This window comes from Sceloporus occidentalis, unplaced genomic scaffold, assembly GCF_023333645.1.
Source record: "Sceloporus occidentalis isolate IW3139 unplaced genomic scaffold, rSceOcc1.0.p SCAF_61, whole genome shotgun sequence".
NCBI classification, from domain to species: domain Eukaryota; kingdom Metazoa; phylum Chordata; class Lepidosauria; order Squamata; family Phrynosomatidae; genus Sceloporus; species Sceloporus occidentalis.
In genome coordinates, this window is record NW_028317041.1 from 4,473,439 (window position 1) to 4,490,914 (window position 17,476).

General features: G+C 39.7%; 1 protein-coding gene across 1 annotated transcript in view; it reads left to right on the forward strand.

The window, feature by feature from the left end:
* Positions 1-8,509, forward strand: part of LOC149287430 (alpha-1,3-mannosyl-glycoprotein 4-beta-N-acetylglucosaminyltransferase B-like) — a 29,994-nt gene extending 21,485 nt beyond the window's left edge. The window contains exons 9-12 of the mRNA XM_089492915.1: positions 1,806-1,936; positions 5,275-5,382; positions 5,885-6,078; positions 8,320-8,509. Of these exons, the coding sequence (XP_089349041.1) occupies positions 1,806-1,936; positions 5,275-5,382; positions 5,885-6,078; positions 8,320-8,509 (623 nt within the window). The remainder of the gene's footprint in view (positions 1-1,805; positions 1,937-5,274; positions 5,383-5,884; positions 6,079-8,319) is intronic.
* The last annotated feature ends 8,967 nt before the right edge of the window (positions 8,510-17,476 follow it).

Consider the following 17,476-nt stretch of genomic DNA (forward strand, 5'->3'; position numbering starts at 1 on the left):
ATTTATAGAATTTGCAGCAGAGCTGGGCTATGTTGTAACAGTCCATTGTGAAGAGTCAGGCTGGTATTCAGGTGCGCCCCCCCCCCCACCATAAGAGTATTTCCCAACAAAGTGGAATATTGCCAGTGAGTTTATCCATTCTTTATATCTGTCCAGTTATTTTACTGAAAGTCAATATTGTGTTTTTGCATTAAAGGATGAAAGCATAAAATATATTTGTCTTCATATCAAACTTGTGTGGACCGACTCTTGGCACAAAATGTTGTAGTACTACTTGTGACATTATTTAAAGCCATTTATTCCTGCGACAGCAAATAGCAATTGCAACAGACTGTAGGCCTTTTCAAAATCTTTTGATTTAAAGAAACATTTGAATTTCAACACTGTCAAGGTGTCAAAGCCAAATCTTAATTTCTGTATAATTGATTCATATGATACTCATGAGTTATACTAAATTCCACAGTAATTGGTATTGAAAAAGCCATTTATTCCCATTGTGTATACTTGTTAACCTTGCCTCAAATGAAGTGGCTTCTAGGTATAAGCTGACAAATGATGCAGACCTTGCCGTGCTCTCATGTTAAGGTTCGCCAACGCAACGTGGGGGGGCTTCGTGTCATGTCGGGCAGCCAGAAAATAAGCTAGATTGTTGGACTTTCCAAGCAACCTTTGCCAGCTATGCATGATAGAATGTTGAGTCTTGGGATGAATGTACTCTACTGGCACAGGCCATTTGTAGGGCTACTTTATTCCTGGGCCTCCTGCCTGGACTTGCATCCGTGCTGGATGTTGCCAGACTACATGGTCTGGCTCTCTTGACATCGTGTCATACCACTAGTGATGATCATTTCATCTTTTTCTGTACCTCTCTCCTTCATGCACTGGTGAGGAGGCCAACATGTTGCTGGTGTGAGATACTGAATTTCAGGAGTTATCATTCCAGAAATGTTACTTGGCTCCTTTTTAAGAGACAGATATGCACTAGTTAGCATTGACGACGTTAACATTTTATGAACATCTTGATAGACCTCTGATACAGGGATCATCCGTGTCGTCACTCACATTGTATGGTATTGAAAAACAGGGAGACCCTGGTGCCTGCTTATTCAGAATACCCCCTCGGTGGCTTGGTATGCACACAGATACAGTTTATATCATATAATGATATGATTTAAATTAAGTCTCAGCTGTAAAATCTGTGGTGGACCGAAAAAACACCAGTTCAGAGTGCGTTTCACATGTAAACTAGAAAAAAAATCTGAAGGTTTGGCATAAGACCCATCCAAACACTCCCACCCCACATCAAAGTCTTCATCAAACCTCCATGTTGGCCTACCCTACCCCCCCATGCAAACATTTAAACACACCAGTGCAAACGCACACCTTATAAAATAAATGAAATAGCCCATACGCCATCAGAGTGTTTGGTACAGTGCTTTTACATGGAAAATATGTTTATAGCATTGTGTGAATATAATCTGCTTCTTGCATGACCAATAACAAACTCAAAGCTGCAGAATAAAGTAACCCAGACCTGGATATGTACATTGCAGTCGTACATGATATACATTCTTTGCCGCCTCGCTAATTGAGCAAGAAACAAGAGTGATGTTTGTAAACCTGTCAGGTTATTGATCTACATCAATCTCATATCGGCTTTTTCAATAAATCTTAAAATGTAAAGCCTGGTCCCATGCCAGATTTTCAGTATTTTAATCTTCTATATATTATCTACACAAAGAAACTCCAAGAGTGTTTACGTATGTGCGTCTAAGTTGTAACGTTCGCATTTCTTTTTCTTTTAGGAAAGTTGTTCAAATCCAAGGACCTGCCCCTTGTTGCAGAATTTTTCTTGATGTTTTACAGAGATAAGCCCATAGACTGGCTCCTTGATCATTTTCTTTGGGTTAAAGTGTGCAATCCTGAAAAAGATGCTGTAAGTGAATCTTAATGATGTGACTGCGTGAACCAACTCTGCAACTAATGTAGTTTAATGCTCTGTCAGTTTGGTTGAAATTGGGGGGGCTTTTTTTTTATTCCGAAATGAATTTAGTTCACCCTCACTCGCTCTCTGTCACAAATCTCACTCTCTGTGTCTCCCTACCTTCTCCCTGTCTACATAGCTCCGCTTCTTCTTTCTTTTCCGCTGTGTTACGCTGGCCTCCTGGAGCACTTCCGCATCAGGGCAAAGCCTCGGGGCGCACCACCTCTCTGCACACGGAGACTCTGCCCTGATGTGGAAGTGCTCCTAGCGGCCTGGGTAACGCATTGCATCCCTGGCGAAGAATGATGAAGTGGAGACGCTGTGAAGGTAGGGAGGCATTGAGAGATTGTGAAAAAGATTGAGAGAGTGAGTGCAGAAAACTAAATTCAAGTGAAAATTCTGAGCTTTCGGGTGTGTGTTCATTTGCTTTGTTGGGGTCTGCTCCTCATTTTTAGGCATTCATATGAATTAACTGGCAAATTTTGTTGTACGTTAGGATTTCTATACATTTTAATGTTAAGTCTGATCAATATTATTTTGTTTTCTTTTTGAGGCATATTAATAATTTCAGGCAGATTTGTCTTTAACCCCTTGATGACAATTGCCGGTCCGGGCACGTCACGGAAATTCATGTCGATAACGACAAATGACATGCCAGGACCGGCACGTCATTAAACGGGTGCAGAAAGCGATCTATTTTCGCTTTCTGCACCGAAACGGCGTTGCTGTAATGCCTCGACCTCGAGGCATTCAGCAACGCCATTATCGGCACAAAGGGGCCATCTCTGGCCCCTCCCCGGGGCGTCAACATCCGCCATACTTTGTATGGCGGCGGACGCCCGTTTTAAAAGCGTTTAGGAGGCGATCAACGATCGCCTCCTAAACTTAAATGGTGTCGCTGGAATGCCTCGATCAGGAGGCATCCAGCGACACCAAACACTTACCTTTGGATGGGCTGTGACCGCTCCGGAGAGCGGTCACAGCCGCAGCTGCCGGTGATCTTCAATAAAGAAACAATAAAGTCTAAAAAGTTCGCTAGACGGTCTCCAGACCCTCTAGAGAACTCTGGCTCCACTTGCAGGTTGAATATAGGTACTGCATTCAACCATGCAAGTCAATGGAGCTCAGCTTTCTAATCACAGTGTGATTAGAAAAAATAAATTAAAAATAAAATAAAATTAATAATAATTAGAAAAAAAATAGTAAAAAAACGGTAAAATGTAAAAATTATTTCCCACTGATGTCACTATCAGGGGAACCTTCAAGTTGAAAAAAAATGTTACAAAAATAAAAAAAAAAAAGGCAAAAAAAAATATATATATATAAAAAATATATTTTTGTGAGCAAGTCCTAAAATTAGCATATTAGCTTAAAACAATTCTCGCATGGAAAGAGTTAAAATACTGGCATATTAAATGCCCATGGGGTGTCTACTTTTAAAAAATGTATGATTTGATGGGGTAAATTGAATTGGCCGGGTTCAACAAGGTCCCAATTAACACGGGGGGAAGGATGGCCACACATCTAATTTCCAATTAGAAAAATGCACACGTACCAAATGTGGCCTTTTAGTTCCCCCCAAAAATGACAAACCCATGCATGTGGGGTATCACTGTACTCAGGAGATGTTGCTGAACACATATTGGGGTGTCGTGTGACAGCGGCATATACCAGGAGCTGTAAATTCATACATAAAGTAGGTGTGTGTGGGAAAAATACACACACAAAAATACTACTGCAAACTTTAAAAAAAATGCTGGTGGTAAAATGTGTGCATGCAAAGAGTTAAAATACCAGCATTTAAAATACCCTGGGGTGTCTAGTTTTCAAAAATATATGGTTTTGTTGGGCATACTGAAATGGCCCGGCTCAAAGATGTACCAAATAGGGCACGGGCAGTGGATCCCCAAATGCCAAAGTTCAACATTGAAAAATGTGCATGCCCCAAATGTGGCTCTTTTGCCCCCGAACAGCCAGGCAAAATCATTCATGTGGGGTATCACTGCGCTCAGGAGATGTTGCTGAACACATATTGGGGTGTTTTGTGATAGTGACATATACGAGAACTTTTTAATTCATACCTGAAGTAAAATGTGTGTGACAAAACAAATGGAAAAAAATGACTATCACAAAGTTTGACAAAGACTGGTGGTAGATATGGTGCATGGAAAGAGTTAAAATACTAGCATTTGAAATACCCTGGGGTGTCTAGTTTTCAAAAATATATAGCTTTATTGGGCATACTGAAATGGCCCGGCTCAAAGATGTACCAAATAGGGCATGGGCAGTGGATCCCCAAATGCCAAAGTGCAACATTGAAAAATGTGCATGCCCCAAATGTGGCCCTTTTGCCCCCAAACAGCCAGGCAAAATCATTCATGTGAGGTATCGCTGTACTCAGGAGATGTTGCTAAACACATATTGGGGTGTTTTTTGATAGAGACATATACCAGAACCTGTTTATTTATACCTAAAGTAAAATGTGTGTGAAAAAACAAATGCAAAAAAATTACTACCATAAAGTTTGACAAAGGCTGATGGTAGAATAAGTGCTTGGAAAGGGTTAAAATACCAGCATTTGGAATACCCTGGGCTGTCTAGTTTTCAAAAATATATGACTTGATGGGGTAAATTGCATTGGCCGGCTTCAAAGATACCCGAAATGGCACATGGGGGGAAGAATTACCAGATTTGGAAAAAATGGCTTTGAAATAGCAAAACGGTACCTGTACTTATTGCTCCATAACGTGCAGAAAAAAGCAAAAAAACATTGGGTATTTCTAAACTCAGGACAAATAGTAGAATCTATTTAGCAGGTTTTTTTATTACCTTTTATAGATGAGTAAAAGATTTTTCAACTAAAAGTTAGAAACAGTCATTTTTTTCTAAATTTTTCACCATATTTTATACTTTTTTTAATAGTAAATAATACGATACAATCAAAACAATGTCATCTAAAGAAAGCCCTTCTTGTCCTGAAAAAAACAATATCTGTGTGTGGGTTCAGTAATTGGGAAAGAAGAAAATTACAGCTAAACACGAGCAGCGCAGAAATGTTAAAACGGCCATTGTCACGAAGGGTCCAAAAAGTAAAATCAGCCTTTGTCACGAAGGGGTTAAGTTAGTTTTATATGTAAATGGTGTCATTACTGCATGTTTTAGTTTTTCAAATAAGTTTTCGGAATGAGATTTATTCTTTTTTCCTTGGGTCTTTTAACTTGTGGGTCTATTTCCTATAACAGTTGACCAGTCTTCTATGTTATAAATTGTGTCCATTATTCTTTTGTCAGAAACACTGTGACCGTCAAAAGTCCAGTCTCCGCATTAGATATCGGCCATCTTTGTTTCAGCATATTGGGACACATTCGTCATTGATTGGAAAAATACAGAACCTAAAGGTAAGAAGGTCTTGTGGGTCAAGATCTTAGGTTCCCATGGATTTTTCCCTGCAGATAATGCAATGTTTGTTGGATTTAAATGGGCTGTTTTGGGATGAATCATCTGAATCAAACTGTAACTCTTAAAGGAGCCTTTAAATTCTATTTCAGCTAGCATGCATACTGTCGTTGGTAGTTACCTACATCAGTTTTCGTAATAGCTCAACTTCAATAGATTTTCAACACACACATACGCAGAATGCACTTCCACTGATTTAATTGAGAGCGCTTTTCTCCCACTGATTGACCACTTTAATTCTCACTGACAAATGCTTTACTAATGAACCACATTGCCATCCAGAACTCAAATCATACAGTATATTGCATTTTGAAGCATGCTATGAGCCATCTGTTGTTATGTATAACACCAAAACAAATTGTATTTATCCTAAATATAGCAAGTAACTATCCTTGATCTTATTGTTTTATCTTTTATTTGTGATGAATATGTCTTGCCTCACAGGATAAAGATTTTGACAAGAAAGTTCTATACAAGCCTCATCCGAACCCTCCGGCAAAACTGAGCACCAGTTTAAAGGTCTACCAGCACTACACCCTAGAGAAGGCTTACACGGGCCAGGAATGCTTTTGGTCATTCTCACCTGTGGCAGGAGATTACATCCTCTTTGAATTTGAGGAACCATTAATGCTAGTTGGGTAGGTTTTGTGGCTTGGTTTTTTTCCAGCTTTTGTACTGTGTCTCTCATCCAGACTGGACAAATGCTTGTTCAGCAGTTCCCGTTATGTGCAGCTGCCTGGTGGTTGCATCATTTATCCCTGATGAGATCTTAGAACACCACATAACAGTCCTACGGGTTTATTCTCTAAAGTGGGATTTAACAAGAGAGCTGGGGTTTCCACTCAGTGGTATCACTGCTCGTTTGGAAGGTCCGACCCCCAGCAAGCTTCTGCTGCAAGATGGTCTTATTTGGCCATTTATAATGCATAGTCAAATCGGTGAGATTTGGCAGATAGAACTAATTGTTATAAAGGGTCAGCTCAACCCGTCTTGCATAAGACGCATGCCCTTCATAATTCATTATGAATTCAGTTATTTGCCTTGTTTTGTGCCATTTCTCAATCTATTCTCGCATTAATTGTTGCTGTATGGTGAAATGTCCATAATTTTAAGCTTCTAAATAGGAAAGCACTGCCAGAAAATAATATAAAATTATATATATTATGGTTCTGTTTCAGTTAGTGCTCTCCTTCTAATCCATGATGCTTCATTTTTGCTTTCTTAAAAGTATAGTCCCATGGAAAAAATATTCTGTCTCTTTAAGCACAAAATATACTGCTTTATACATTAATGTAGGTTAGAGTGGACAAAAATGCCACTGGAGTGTGCCGTGGTGCCAGCCATATAATATTTTGGATGACTTCACCTGTTCAAACCACCGCCACATCAAGCTGATTCTCTCTGGCAATGCTAACAAAGTCTTTGTTTGATACACATTCATATGTACAATGAATAATATTTTTAGTAATATATTTAGAATGAGTACATTTTTCCTGGTTCTGTCCCTACCGAGCCTGTTTGGCATAAATGGCTGCTTGCAGGGCTTAATCCTTAGCCTTGTAGTTGGCACATCTCCAACACCTATACATGCAGGTAGTTCTTTCCGGCAAGAAGAAACACAATCCAGTGGTCAAGATTGCAATGCATCATCTATGATGGACAGCAGGCTATTACTTTTTAAACATAAGGAGAAGAAATGTGGTAGATCCAGCTTTTGCATATACATTGATACATTGTATACCAGTATTAGCTAAGAATCACCCAAAGTGCTCCATGTAGTCCATAGATGGACATACATTCTCAGATGGAAAATGAATGATGGTAACGAAGATGTTGGCTGATGACACAGATGAAACCACTACATATGTTAAAAACTTTTATGGTCGGGACCTGCAGTGGGAATAGATATGTGAAGTATCCAGGTTCCCACATTTAACGCCTGGCTTCTTCCCCAGGTCCAAGCTACTTCAGGTGCTATATGAATAGCTGGCAATGAGAAGCGTACACGTTATGGCAGAGATATGAAGAAATGTCAACACCCTATATCTATTGGGTATTACGTGTCATCTTATGTTTCATAGCGTTTATATGTTGTGGTGTTACATTTTGTAGTTTTGTTACCATTTCTGTGTATCACCACTTCCATTACCATCATTCATTCCTTTTATTATGCCTGTGAATGAAACTGCTGAATTCCTTTTCACTTTGTCTTATTTGACCCTTCTTTTAAGAGACGCTCACTAGTGATGGCCATTCATAATTCAATGTGAAATCAGTGAGTTGAAATATTCAACTAGCCTGCAAACTCTATATGGGGAATACCTTTTGTTTGCAGCTGACGATATTATATATAGATATTCTATATATATCTCAAATTAAAACATCAATGCTAATCAAAAGTAAATATTTTGTTTGAGAAGGAGGTGGGGATATTAAATGTGATTTGCCCTAAAATTATATTTTTTGGATGCATGTTGGTGTCCGGTGTCTTTTCTTGGATGCAAATTGGAACATGTATTTTTAGTTATTGGAGATGGGAAATGAGAGAGTTGTCTTGCTTTTGTTATTTCCTGGTTTCCTACTGAAATCGGGCACCATTCAGAATGTACCCTTCTAGTTAGACACTGAAGCAGCAGCCAATCACACGTATGCTAGCAAAACGTACTAACGAATGCTTCCTGTTTTCTAACTGCTAAAGAATGCCTGCTCTGATTTGAAGGCAGTGAAATGCACTGGAATCAATGCAAAAAACACTCAAATACGCATTTAACATGAAAATGGGACTGGAGTGCATATTTTTAATTTGTTTATAGTAAATTGTAAACTGCTCGATGAGATGCCTGTATGATAGTCTTTTAAAAATTCTGTTTTTTTAACAGGTACTTTTTCAAAAGTGGAAATATTGAGCATCCAGGAGACAAGTTGTTCAACACAACAGTTGAAGTTTTACCTGTACAGGTTGGTGATCTAGCAATAACAAACAGACCGCTGACAACAAACCCTTACCAGACAACCTCGCAAATCACCTTGATCAAGTCTAAGGAATTCAAATGTGCAAACATTCCATAGGGTTCACCTAGAAAAGCATTGTATTTTTACCTAGATCATCCGGTTCAGCGAGTCAGCAGTCCTCCTGCCGTAAAGCCGAGGAGCAGATCGCCTCTGGGACGCTGCTGACGTTACACTATGGAGGGCAGAGTCCGCGCAGCCTCTGTAGAGTGCACTGCAAGGTGCTGCTCGCCCTTAGGGCGCAGAATATGTAGAGATCTCATATCCCTGTACTCTACGGTGTCTGTACTAAAAGAGGGGTATGGTGACATTATTTCGTACCGGGTAGCGTAAGATATGCATAAAACTACTGTCACAAGCTGCATTTTTCCCCCCAAACTCTCGCAGTCTGCGCGTGAGCATAGAAATGCAGTTGAAAACAGCGCAATATTTAATATCAAATAAAACACTGTTTTATATTCACTTTCATTTCTGATTTCTAAAAGCAGTTTTCTGTTTTGTATTTCTTCATAGAACGTTGAGAACCTTCCTGGCGGACTACAAAAAGATGAAGATGGCTTCATACAAATCGGTATTTTGTTTCGCTTGAATATACCATTATGTTAACATTAGATGTTTGTATAGTCCGGCATGTTTTAAATATTTCCATATTGAAACCACAGATGACCTATCAGGTTAAAAAAAAATCACATCCCTTCCATATTTATTTCTAACTATTTGAATAATGGGTACACTATTAGATTTTTGTTCTCCTGAATTAAGGTGTTCCCTTTTTTCTAGTAGTAGTAGATACCTGAAATAGATTTACAGAATACTTGGGCTGTGCATAAGAATGTCCTTAAGAATTAATTAAAAAAACATAATTTACAAAGGGCAGACTAGGTAGGCCAATTGGATATATACCGGCATCAATATTTATGTAAATTATACAGTTGGCACTATGTGAAGTATTCATTATGATAAGCCACATTTTGCCTCATCCTTACTTAGTGACTTACAGGGGTTATTTTTGTGTTGTATAGCGCCATCATATCCCGCAGTGCTGTTCAATGGGTAAACAGGACATAACAAGTAGTATTTAACAATTTGACATAAACAAGGGGTGAGCTTACAATCAAGCGGATTTGCCATTCATTTACTGTCACGGATTCTGCAGCACTGTATGAGGAAAGTATGGAAGGCTCTGCCGACTAGACCTTGCAGTCTAGTAGGATGTATTTTCTTCAATATTATTTCGCTGTTTCCCAATCTGTTGGATTTCCTGCATGTTGTATCCAATGAGATTTCCCTGTGATTATGAGCTGAGGCTGCCTCACAGCTCTCAGATGCCAACTTGTGACCTAATGATGACATCAAAACTCCGCACTCTGCTTCATTACAGTAGACTGTGGTGGGTATGCAAGGGTGTGTTGCAAATGGATATCATATATATGTAATGGGAATTATACATTGTCCTCTGCACTCCAGCACTGACTGGGTTTGATGAAGAAAATTCAGCGTGGATTATTAAAAAAAAAAAAAAAATTCAACGTTTCAGTCTCTCACAGGAGACCTTTATCATGAAAACGTCTAAATAAACCACACAAAATTTTCTTCTTCAAACCCCGTTAGTGCCCACTGTTTGTTTCAGTCCCACTTGGGAACTTTATATAATGTTTGCATTTTTCCATTAAGATTTGATATATCTTATTTTTTCCCAACCCTGCCAGCCATACATCCTCTTGAAATGCTGTGGATGTAAGCCTTTATAACTAGATTTCTACACAGATGAAACTAATCACAAGCTTTACTCCTTTACCGTCTAAATATTTTATAGTCCTAATTACTTTAATGGCGCTGAAAGCTTGGTAGGTGATAGATCCGCCATAGAAAACTGCAACGTGTTCATTCTCCCTATTTTTTTCTTTAGAAATGGCATTCTAAATTATCTTACAGGATGTTTCTATAACGGCAACATTTATTCCTTCCTTTTTTTCTCATTTTAAAGGGCTTGAGAGAAGGCAGTTTTGAATATTATTTCTGTGGAGCCTTGTGTCCACACACATGCAGTATTAATAATAAATAACTAGTCCTAAATTCTTTATAAGCTTCTTTAAACAAAAATCAATGACATTTTTCTCGGGTCTCATAACGTCCATAATCTCCGGGTTTTATTGCTACAGATGGCTTGGCTATGGTCGATAGTTGAACTGAATGACACTGTCATGGGGCAGTAATATTTGTGTTAATATCTTGTATGTTAACTTAAGCCTGATGCTGGCAGTAATGTTATGATCTGGGGATTTTCATCCAGCAAAAATAACCGCAAGTAAACATCCAGATCTGGTTAATGGCTGTTTAATATTCAGAGGCACAAGTTAAGTAAAGCCATCGTTGCGTATTAGATAGGTAGTAGCAGCAAAGACAATAAATACCTCGACATTTATAAGTTTGGCCTTTAAATCAAAGCCCCGAGTTATACAACAAACTAAATATGTCCATTTATTACAAAAGCCAGGGTTTCCAGCGAGGGCATGGCTGCTCATCCTGCATTATATCATGGGCTGGCTGAATGCTACTATTGTATGTCGCTGTGACAATTATTGTTCACTATTGGATCTTCACTGTATGTCTAGCCAGAATTCACACACGGGTTCTGTTGGATTATGGGACGGGGAGAAGGGCTGTAGAATATACTCTGTCAACCCCGCATATTTACATTATTCCTCATCTGTTTGCACCTCTAACATGGTCTGTAGATTATATACCTTTTTCCAAGCTAGTGTGCATCTTTATTGGGCTGTAATATCGTCATAATTTAACTCGGATATTTCAGTATTTATAAGGTAGTAAACCTTATCTTTACAGTATTTTTGTGCATGACAGCTCCATATACAGCATAGACATCCAGAGCACACGTAGAGCAAAGATTCTCTGAATGTGATCCATTATCAATATGTAACGTGTTACAGGGCAAAGCCAAAGGGCTGGTTACAGTCATCATTCACGCGCACATACCTCCTGCGAGGAAATTTAAAAAACAAGAGGTCACGCAGGCCGTTTCTTACACACATAGCAGATTCAATTATGTAAAAATGTATAAAAGTGTGTTTTTATGTAATAATGTAGGGTATTGATGAAGTCTGTACTTGTAGAATTGGATTTATATTGTCAGCATGGAGCTGCTATGCAAGGCCGGCCCAAGACTTAACGCTGCCTGGGGCCGACGCCATTATCTACCTCCCTGGTACTTACCTTTAAACAGTCCTGCGGCGAGTCTCCCTGGTCTGCCACGGTGCCGGCTTGTAATGCTGAGCGCCGGAAATTGACGTCGCTTCCGGCGCTCAGCATTACAAGCCGGCACCGACACTGAGCTAAGAGGGCTCTCAGAGGAGAGCGAGGGGCGCCGAGCGGGTAACCGAAAACCACTCGGCGCCCCTCTCTCTCCTCCGCTTCAAATTGCCCCACTCGGCTCCATTGTAGGGCCGGCCCTGCTGCTATGCAATGTATTATTCTGTAATCACTCAACAATAATGATCCAACAAACCCTTAACGAAAATTGGAAAAAAAATATCATATGTTTATTGCCTTTGCAGCCACTCTAGAAACACCCCTCATGGAGGTAAATTAATGCCAGTATGATTTTGTGAAACGTTGGCTTCTTCTTGTTCATGTTGATGTGAATATATGCACATATGAGCGGATATTAATGGCGTTCAGGTTTGAATATTAAAATACTTAGATAAGGCAATGGTTGAGTGACGGGAGCAGAAGGTTGTAGTTATTTTGTGTACATTTAAAGGTATCTCTTGTGATTGGGAGACTTTGGGTATCGGTACTCGGACTCGTACTAAAATGGTGAATGGTTTGCCAGGTAAAAATTCTGGAAAGACTAAGGAATGTTATAACTTGGAGAGAAAAGAAGAGATGTGATATACAGTACCTAATACCTAGGTATAGGAGGGACATTTATTTCAAAAGAGGAGAAATGTTAGAACAAAGTCCTAATCTATAAGGATTTACTTTACTGAGAGGGTGGTCAATAAATGCTAGAGGTAGAGTCATACCACTATACTCAATGGTACCTACACCGAAAGCTACTAGTTTTAATAAAAGAACAGCTGAGGGTTAATAAAGTGGTGTATTGTAGATATCGCTTGGTACTTATTCATAAATATTACCTACAAAGAGATCCCATGTACCTATTTGTAACTGCAGGTCTTTCTTGTAGAACATTGATGTTCATCTTCCGTGAGCCTTCTGCTCAGATTAGGCCACCTGGTGTGTCGCTGCTCAGTGGGCCAGTTACAAGGGAAATCTCAGGTCTTCTCAACTAGCCATTTACACTAGTGTTGGAACAGCTGCCATAGACTGATTTAAATGGCCCTGCAGGCCTTTAAATCACAGCACCTTGGTATAAAGGCATGAACGTGGTTCTCACAGCACTGCTTCAGCATAAAAGTAAAGCAATGGGAGATTCTCGTGTTAATCGTCTCGTGTTTGTGTTCTTCTCAGGTAAGTTTCTGAATGGTATCGCTGAAGGAGAAATCAATCGTTCTCTAGGGAAAATCAAAGCAATCCGATTAAAGGTTCTCTCGGAGTCCCCGGTCTGGGCTTTGGTTAGTGAGGTAAGCTGACTTGTACTTCTCATATGGTCTTCATGCTGCTCATTGGCGTTCTAGTGAACATTCTAAAATGAGTATCAACAATAGCTAGAATGGAAAATTCAGCAAATAAGATTTTTTTTTTTTTATTTTATAAATCTGTGCATGCAGTTCCTTTTTTTGCAGAATCGCTTTTTTGACATAAAAAGCTTTTACGTTTCTGATCTGGAGCAGAAAAAGTATTAATGCAAATACAGCAGGGACAAGTATATATTTTGTAGACTGTTTTTTTATGTACTACGGTACTTATTACATAATAACTTTTAAATGCATAAATGCCTAGCATTATATAACCTGCCAATATTATACGGATTGTCTTTATGCCACACTCCTTGCATACCTGTAATGCCCATTCCATTTCCCAAGTTATTAATAAGAGATGCAATTTTAATCTAGTGCTGAATTTTACCACCTTAAAGCTCCAAACAATAGCAATATTGTTTGTTTATTGCACATGTCTGTTCACTTGTAAGCTCACAAAGTTTTCTTTGTTTTGTAGATATTTATCAAGGTGGGCAAGTGAAGGTAGGAGCGGTTTTTCAAGACTCCGGCACGACTCTTTTGGAGAGCTCGCCATCTACTGGTGCTTTACGGGAACAGCACCTGCAGCTCACAAACGCAAAATAATGAAGGAAACAAAGATGACCCTCTTTTACTCTGGAAATGTATTTATGTGAAAAGGTTTTATTTTTTCAGTTTTGTTTCGTTAATTTAGGAGATGGACAGTGGATAGGAGAATATATATATATATATATATATATATATATATATATATATATATATATATATATGCAATACACAGTCCATAATATAGTAACGCAAATTAAGGCATGGGGCACACAAGTGTAAATACATATTACCATTCATTCTGCAGCCTCTGGCGCAGCCACCATCATGAGAGTACAGATTGCCGCAGACCCCCCACTGCTGAGGTTGGTTGGCTTATCTGGTAGCACCTGCCTCTTGGTATTTGGATGTGTTCCATATGCTAGAAAATATTGATGGGAAAGCATCGGTACTGTGGTTGAGTTATACTTTTTTAAATGCACTTTCAAAAATAGTCTTTTTATTCCAAATTATCAGCATGTAGCGCACACTGGAACTGAAAGTGAGGTCTAACTGAAAGACTTTACTTGCCTCTGTCTGTCTGATGAACTGTTCAGTGTACAGGTTGTTTTATACTTGTACATGGCAGTGAATGTTTCTGGTACAATGTCTTATTTAGAGGCCGATAGCTGTTGCATGGTGTAAATTATAAACCTGTCTGGCCAGCTAGCAGCAAAGCCTTTGATAGACTGTAGCTGCTGCATAATCTGTTTGCGTGATGCTAAAACGAGCCAGAAATGCAGTAGTCGTGATTTTAAACTATTTGTTTGCCAGTGTCGGTACACTTTTAACCTGTGCCTTGCGTATCTAAACGATTTCAAACCATTCCAAAAAGAGAGAATTTTACATAAATCTTCTGTATCGCTTTTGTAGGTTTATCACAAGATACTTTTTATAACGCTGGTTTCGTATGTGAATGTTTACAGGAATATGAGGCCCGCGGCAGCTCCACTACTGGATCTTGCTAATGTATGTTGCCTACGCCAGATCTCGGTGAATTAATGATATTGCCTCTAATACCGTCCAGAAGAACACGCCAAACTTGTTAATACTTGACCCCCCCCCCCTCCCCAAACAAATAGGCTTGTTTGGCTTCATATACCAAAGTATGCTTGTCTCATGTGTCACTAACCAAGGTCCTGTTCCTTCACAAAATATTAGCAACACAAAGGTGTTTATTCACTAAGGAGGGAGTTTGCATCAGAGCTGCAGTTTTTTGTTTCTCACGGACTGCGTTTTAAATTATCAAAGGCCATCCCCGCTGAGCTGCTCCGAACATGCATCGGATGGGCCGGTATAAAGCATACTTAAATCTGAGGTTTCTTGTGAGTCGTCATCTCTCCGATTAAACTGTGCATTACTCGGGGCCAGCTCAGACCTTCGTGAGCGGGGGATGACTGTTTATAACGTAGGGTCAATTCAGGGCGTTGAAACCACAACCTACCAAAATGTGGGGAAGATAAGCGTGGTGCATGGATGCAGAAGAGCGTGTGTTGGCACTATAGTCCCATGTCAGTAAAAGACAGGCCATATACACAGCACAACACACTAGCGGGGTGTAAACACGTACACTATTACAGAATCTAAATCGTGTAACGCCAGAATAAGTGTGTGTCTGTGGAATCCAGAAAAAGGCTTATTTATACATGCTGGAGAGTTACGGTTTCAACTCACTGAATCAGTATGCATTATGAAGGGCCATTTGTGGCTAGTTTTTCTGTTGAAAAGACCTGAGCCGGCCCTGCATAATGCATAGTTTACATTTATTGAATACACCTTATCACTCCTCTATCTTGAATCAAAGTACTTGCTGTCCAAACCTAGATCTTAGGTGGTAAAATCCCCCACTTGCTTCTGCTAGTCATAGGGCTACCAAAATAGTTTCCATTCTATGTTAGAAGTCCTACATTGACTAATAAATGTTGACATGTCTAAAATGTGTTCGGGTGCAATACAAACGAAAGTACGATTGAACAACTGCAAAGCTTCCATGTTTATAGACACTCATTATATATGTTTATTACCTGTGCCCAAATGCGATATCTTCTAATTGTTACCAACTGTTCTTTTAAAATGTTTGTTGATATTTAAATAAATTTACTTTTTGCCCTTTATACAGTTTAGTTGACTGGTTGTTCTTAATTATGTCAATCTTACTCGTTCTGTGTTTTAATTAACGTTGACCTAGGCAGAGACTTTATTTATTAGTTTACCTTTTGGGACAACATTGGGGGGAAAAAGTGTGATTTGTTTTCACTGCCTTCTGGATTAACACATATGAATACTTGGAAGATTAAACTTCTATTTCTTAGGCCCTCCATGTCAGCGATACATAAAACCATCCTGCGCTCCAAATAATTGTTTTGTGTTACGATAACATGGAGCTCGATCGGGGCAGTATGTGTAATATTAACATTGATGCATAGTTATTGCGTTCTGTGTATCCGATGAGTCTGGGCCTTAAGGATTTATAGTGACGTGAAGGAGCGGAGACCACAACTCTTAGTGAATAGACCTCGGTGATGGAGCGTATACAAGAAGTCTTGTTTTGACAGGTGGCCCGATTTAATGTTTTTAATTATGTTTATTAGCCACGATCAAACACAACACTTTGAACTTCTATCCCAGACAGCAATCCGTGATAAGGATGTTTGTCTCCATGCAGTATTATGATACACAGAGTGCAGTGTAATGAGACAGCCGGTGGGGTGACCCCAATTTCTGTGCTTCTGGCTTTACTTGCATCAGGGTTGCGTGCGCTATAATGAACCCCGCAGCGCTATTTTCAGCATTAACCCTACCCGTTCCGGGCATGCCGGCTGTGAGTGCGATGAGATCGCAGCCGTATCCTTCGGTAGGGATATGGATGGAGTCGCTCCTCCCCCCCGCCCAGTATCCCAGTGATCAGGAGGAGGATTAGAGAAGGTGGGAGATCTGCCAGCAGTGCCCGGGCACAGGAACAAACTGGATCTCCTCATCGGCCCTGGATCTATAGCAGCCGCCTGCTGTCTGTACGCAGTGAGTATATAACCGGCACCTGTCCTGAGCCTCCATCTCCCAGCCCTGTATCCTCTCCTGCCTCCCCTTCAGTGCGGAGGATCCCTCTCAATCCCTTTTATATCTATATACAAGAATCCCCCATTCGTTATATCTTTAACACAGGCGGGTTTGTCTATTATCCTGCTTACTAGGACTCAAGAGCTGACTATCTTTCTGCTCAATACGTCATAAGAGTATATATACTTCCATTGCTTTAAACATCTCGTATATAACATATACTATAATTCTCAGCTTTGTATGGGATCAGCCTCTTATTGTACTCTAACTGCCCCCCCCCATAATTCTCAGCTAACCCCCGACCTGCTGAGCATACTGTGAGTTGCATTGCTGGTTGAGGTCAGAGGATGCCTAGCATTGGTTTCCTATTTCTTACCAATTTCTGTCTATGTGCAAACATATATACATTAGCCAGCAGGCTTCAATGCAACTCCCATGATGCTTAGCTAGCCAGAATGCAAGCTGAGCATCATGGGGGATCATAGCTGGCTAATCACTTCTCTTCAATGTGTGTGTGTGACTTTTACCCATTGCCACTAATTGCCACCAAAAATATTTAAAAATAAGCAGTGGTTTGGAATCTGCTGGCGCTATATGTAAATAAATGTAATGCTATCTATATAAAGGGTGTTGCATTTAACCCCTGTTTAGTTCATGGCGTTAATACTCTTCTTCATCTTGTACCAAAATCCCAAGGCAGGATACTGCTGCTGGGCAACCA